Below are 6000 nucleotides of genomic sequence, written 5' to 3'. Positions count from 1 at the left end.
TATTATTATTATTATTATTATTATTATTATTATTATTATTATTATTATTAACTTTTATTTATAAAGCACTGTAAATTTACACAGCGCTGTACATACAATCTTATGTGTCAAAGACAGGGGGGGGGAGAGAAGGAGGGAAGGAGAAATTGTCTGTTCTTCTACACTTGGAAGCAAGAAGTTTCAGCTGAGAGCCAGCAAACACTGTGCACCAGCTCTGTCCCAAGAGAAGAAACTACAGTAAGGCTGGTCAAGAAAACCTCCTTGAACCTGTAGTCCAGAAGAGATCACAGGATATTCCCTTTGCAGTGATATGCCACAATATACTGCATTCCCCCCTTTACTGCTGCCCCAGAGGCAGCCACCGGCCTATCTGTCCTTGGCTGTTTAACTATAATGTCAGCCTAGTTTTGCTACCTGACATCCTACAGATCCCCTGAGAAAGCCCTGCTACAGATCTGAGTCCTGATAGTGGCAGTTGCAGTCATAGCTGTGTTCTGGACTGATTTGATGCTCTTTTATTCCACAGAATCATCCACCAGGACGGTTACTCCTTGGAGGAGTGCTTAGAGTTCACCGCAATTATTTATAGCAACACCCTGCAATCTATGTTGTCCATTGTGAGGGCCATGGGCACACTCAGCATCCAGTATGGTGACACAGCCAGACACGTGAGTCACTAAAGTATGGACCTGGTCCCAAGTGGTTTATCTTCATCGCCTTCCTCCTCCTCTTCTTTGGGTACATCTGCACTGTAGAAATAGTACAGTTTGACACCACTAACTGTTCTGGTTCCATCCTACAGAATCCTGGGATTTGTAATTTTGTGAGGCACCTGCACTTTTGGGCAGAGAAGGGGCAAAAACCTTGCAAAACTATAATTCCCAGAATTCCATAAGATGAAGCTATAACACTTACAGTGGTGTCAAGTGACATTATTTCTACAGTGTAGAAATAAAATACAGTGCACCCTTTGCCTCTGTTGTCTTCTAAGGAGCAGTAGCAGCTGTACTTGCTGTTCTGGTTTTTGCTATACCAGTAATGCATAGCATTTCATAGCCATTGACACCAAGATGCCATGCAAAATAACAACACACAGTTTAGAAAAACAGGGAGCAAAATCAAGAGAACTCTGCTTGCAGGCTGACAATCTAAAAAGGAGCCAGGTTCAATACATGGCTGCTGGCCTGTGGGTCATTTCTACCTCTCCTTGGGTCTGCTGCAGCAGAAGGTGCCATCACTGTCATGATCCCAGTGATTCTGCTGGGAAGCAAGGTTCATACTCCCCACGTGCCATGTTGCTGAGTGGAATCACTGTGATTTCTTTCTGAAAACATGGGCGGTGCAGGAGGAATGGTAACAGCAGCAGGTTGGGCTGCAATGGTATGAGCAGAATGTAGCCCTGGTGCTTTTTGGAGATGGGAAATACAATTCTTCTCCCCTGATGGAAGTAAATAGTTACACTGGGGAAGTGAAATAAGATCCCCTTCTAATGAAAGACAACAGATGCAAAGGAACCCTAAGGCTCATCTACACTGCAGAATGAATGCAGTTTGATACCACTTTAACTGCCATGTCTCAATACTATGGGATTCTGAGATTTGCAGTTTTGTGAAATATATGGCTTTCTCTGTCAGAGAGTTCTGGTGCCACAACAACCTACGAATCCCACAATTCTATAGTATGGAGCCATGACAGTTAAAGTGGTGTCAAATTGCATTAATTCTGCAGTGTGGCAGCAGCTTGAATCAAAGTGCTTCTGTTAACTAGGGGAAAAATGAACTTGAATGCTATTGGGAAGGACTGGATCCTATCTGGAGGAACTGCATTCCAAAGATGAGAAAGTGCTGACCTTGGGAATGGTACAGACTGTGACAACTCATGGGAGTGAAGAGCTTAGATTGGATTAGGCAACGGCTACCTATTGGTTTCAGCCCATTTTAAGGTGCTGCTTTGGGCCTTTTGAGGCACTAAATGGTTTGGAAATACATAATCAGAAGAGCCATTTGTATGAATCTGCTCAGCCATGAAGATCACTTGGAGCCATTAAGCTGACTGGTGGCAGTGATAGGACACCAGTGGTGGCCCCAGAGAGGTATGCATGACATTATTGCTGCTGGCTATATGCACAGGCTCACCTCCCATTTCCTTCCTCTGCAAAACATGTGTTTATTTTGGTTTGTGCTCTCTACTTTAAAAATGTCTCTCTGCTACTATTACATGTGCTGGTTTTTCTGGTATGTGCTTAGATATGATTGTAATAATCATGTTTTGTAATCTTCTTAGCTGCCTTATAAGAGTAGTGTACCATGAAAGGCAGGTTAAAAATCTTTTGTATTATTATTAATAAAAAAGATAGAGCTGTGAGACAACCAGTGTAGCCTTTGGTCTCAGTAGATGAGCCCAGGGCTCCAGTAGAATCCTGAAATGGAGTAGAATTAGGTCCTTCTTTTGGCAATAAAACCGAGGGAGTGGGGAGGGACTCTGAGTGGGAGGATGTATCTCGTCTCACTGTACTTGGTCTTCTGTTCTCACCTGCAGGATGATGCCCGTAAACTGCTGCACTTAGCAGACACCATTGAAGAAGGCTCCATGCCGAAGGAGATGTCCGACATCATCTACCGACTCTGGGAGGACACAGGCATTCAAGTCTGCTTTGAGAGGGCCTCTGAGTTCCAGCTGAATGATTCGGCTGGCTAGTAGGAGCTTTTCACTTGCACTGTTATTGTTATGACAAAATCCAAAATCCACAAAAGAGTGATACCTTTATTGGCCAACCAAAATGCAGAAAATGCATCATGCAAATTTTTGAGGTTTTATGGGTTTCTTTGTCAGGCAAAGATGCTAAACATAATTCAAGAGAAGAAAAGTGATGCTGTTATAATCACATGCCTACTTTTGTCTCAGATGTTACTTCTGTTGTCAGTTACATTGGGCTGGAGGGATCTCAATGCAGGCAGAGGCCCTTCTTGGTCATGTGCAGACTAAAGACAAAGGGCAAAAAAGGGAGGTATGTTTTCAGCTATGTTAGGAACAGAAAAGTAACTTCCTTTGAGATCTAAGCTGTTTCTGTCCCGTGCACAACTAACTGCTTCTTTCTTAAGCAGAGAACACTGTATATCTGAAGAAGTCCCTCTACTGTTACTGGAAAAACTTTTAGGTGCCGTATAGGTAAAACTTATCAATTATAGACCAAATGAAAGAGTTTTACCTTTGTTAGAGGTTAAAAAAAAATCCTTTCAACATAGTTGTGGTTTATGGTTATAGTTATTGGATGGCATTCTGTTGTGCAATTATGGATTTGTAACTTACTAAAAGTAATACAAATTCAAAATTATACACAAGCATCAGTTAAAACTGTAAATAAAAAAGTGATTTAACAAATGATCTGTAGAGTTAAAACCATTTAAAAGTCATTGACAGACTACATTTTAATAATAAACAAAAGAGTACAACCTGCCATTAAAAGCCAATCATTGTCAATTTCTAAATGCCTGACAGAATAGGAAATAACTCAGATTCTTATACAGTACATGGATTTTTTTTTATACACAGATTCCAGCATACACGGTTTGAAAATGTTCAAAAAAAGTATAAATTTCAAATATCAAACCTTGATTTTCCATTTTTTGTAAGGGACACCATTTTGCTATGTCATTATATTTAATGGGACTTGAGCATACATAATAAATAATAAATAATAAAATTTTTATTTATATGCCGCCCTTCCTCCGCTCAGGGCGGCTTACAACAAGTTAAAATACAATCAAATTAAAATACACACAAAAAATACACATTAAAACAAACCAACAGTAAAAAGCCCCATAGCCCAGCCTCTTGGCCACGAAAGAGGAGGGAGGCCCACAGGATATTTACTCGGGGAATGCCTGTTGGAATAGGAAGGTTTTAAGGTCCTTCCTAAATTGGGCCAGGGTAGTAGACGAGCGGAGCTCTGTGGGCAGCGCATTCCAAAGGGCTGGGGCAGCTATAGAAAACGTCCTCCGAGAAGTGGAGACTAACCTAGCCCCAGGCACCCTCAGTAGCTGCTGCCCAGACGTTCTGAGGGTGCGAGGCGGAATGTACGGGGAGAGGCGGTCCTTTAGATATCCTGGGCCCAAGCCATTTAGGGCTTTATAGGTAATTACCAACACCTTATATTGAGCTCGGAAGCGAATGGGCAGCCAATGGAGATCTTTTAAAACCGGTGTTATATGGCTGGTCCTGGGAGCACCAGTGACCAACCTGGCTGCCATGTTCTGCACCATTTGCAGCTTCCGAGTATGGTATAAGGGTTGCCCCATGTAGAGTACATTGCAGAAATCCAGTCTCGAAGTTACCAGAGCATGTACAACAGTTTCTAGGTCCCTCTGGGCCAGGTATGGGCGCAGCTGGCGAATCAGCCAAAGCTGATAACAGGTGCTCTTGACCGTCGCATTCACCTGAGCAGTCAGGTGAAGCGACGAGTCAAGAAGCACCCCCAGACTGCGCACAGAGTCCTTCACAGGGAGCGTGACCCCGTTCAGGACAGGTGGAATCACCGCCATTCCTGGACCAGGAGAACCTATCACTAGTACCTCCGTTTTCTCTGGATTCAATTTGAGTCGGTTTTCCCTCATCCAGCCCATTACCGACTCTAGACAGGCCACGAGAGGAGAGACGCCATCCCCAGTCACTGCATCAGTTGGAGACATAGAGAAAATAATTTGGGTGTCATCAGCGTACAGTACTGATAACCCCACGCCCCATGTCTCCGGATGATCTCTCCCAGCGGTTTCATGTAAATGTTAAATAGCATAGGAGACAGAATGGCCCCTTGAGGGACCCCAGTTTTAAGGGGCCTCTCGTCGGAGCACACGTCTCCCAGCTGCACCATCTGGGACCTCCCAGAGAGGTAGGACCGGAACCACTGGAGCGCAGTGCCCCCAATTCCCACCTCTGCCAGACGTCCCAGAAGGATACCATGGTCTATGGTATCGAAAGCCGCTGAGATGTCCAAGAGCACCAGCAGGGACACTGTACTATTTCTACAGTGCATTCCCCTGTCAATGCTCAGACGGAGATCATCGACCAAGGTGACCATGGCCGTCTCAACCCCGTAACCCGCCCGGAAGCCGGTTTGAAATGGGTCCAGATAATCCGTTTCATCCAAGACCGCCTGAAGCTGGATAGCAACCGCCCTCTCAATCACCTTTCCCAGAAATGGTAGCAGCGAGACAGGCCGATAATTATTATGTACCAGGGGGTCGAGGGAGGGCTTTTTTAGGATCGGTTTTACTATGGCCAATTTAAGATCCGATGGAAATAGCCCATCCCTCAAAGATGTATTAATTATCCGGTGTAACAATGATGTTACCACCGGTCCCCCCTGGGCCGCTAATCACGAGGGACAGGGATCAAGAGAGCAGGTTGTTTTCCGAACACTTCCGAGGATCTTGTCCACATCCTCAGTACTCACCAACTCAAACTGATCCAGTTTAACATAGTCCACGGAGGCTCTGGACACTTCTACCCTAGGTTCTGCTATAATGTCAGCGTTCAGACCTTCACTTATACGAGAGGTTTTATCCGCAAAAAAGTCGTTAAACAAGTCACAGCAGGCCTTAGAAGGTTCAAGGATCTGGTTCAGGGCGGGAGGAAGCTGGGTTAGCTCCCTGACCACCCTGAACAACTCTGCCGGACGCGACTCCGCGGACGCAATACGGGCACCATAGAACGAATTCTTTGTTGCGCGTATTGCCTCTCCGTAGTCCTCTAACAGTTGGTCTAGGAGAGCCTTGTCGTCTAAGCAAAGGTGTTTCCGCCAACGGTACTCTAGCCGTCGCAGAACCCGCTTCCTCGCCCGGAGATCTTCCGTGTACCAGGGCTTACGTTTGGAAGCAGGCCTGAGAGGGCGCTTGGGAGCGATACTGTGTATAGCCCTAGAAAGACCGGTATTCCAAATACCGGTAAGGGCATCAACAGAGTCGCCGTCATTTCCAACCGCGAGCCCCTCTAAGGCTTCTT

At 45.1% G+C, this 6000-nt stretch overlaps 1 protein-coding gene across 1 annotated transcript in view; it reads left to right on the top strand.

The window, feature by feature from the left end:
* GNAT1 (G protein subunit alpha transducin 1) overlaps positions 1-6000 on the top strand; it is a 29282-nt gene that overhangs the window by 9495 nt on the left and 13787 nt on the right. The window contains exons 3-4 of the mRNA XM_042449756.1: positions 527-668; positions 2539-2696. Of these exons, the coding sequence (XP_042305690.1) occupies positions 527-668; positions 2539-2696 (300 nt within the window). The remainder of the gene's footprint in view (positions 1-526; positions 669-2538; positions 2697-6000) is intronic.

This window comes from Sceloporus undulatus, chromosome 2 (genome assembly GCF_019175285.1).
Source record: "Sceloporus undulatus isolate JIND9_A2432 ecotype Alabama chromosome 2, SceUnd_v1.1, whole genome shotgun sequence".
Classification (NCBI taxonomy): Eukaryota; Metazoa; Chordata; class Lepidosauria; order Squamata; family Phrynosomatidae; genus Sceloporus; species Sceloporus undulatus.
The sequence above is the reverse complement of the archived record's forward strand: the minus strand, read 5'-3'. Positions and strand labels throughout refer to the sequence as shown.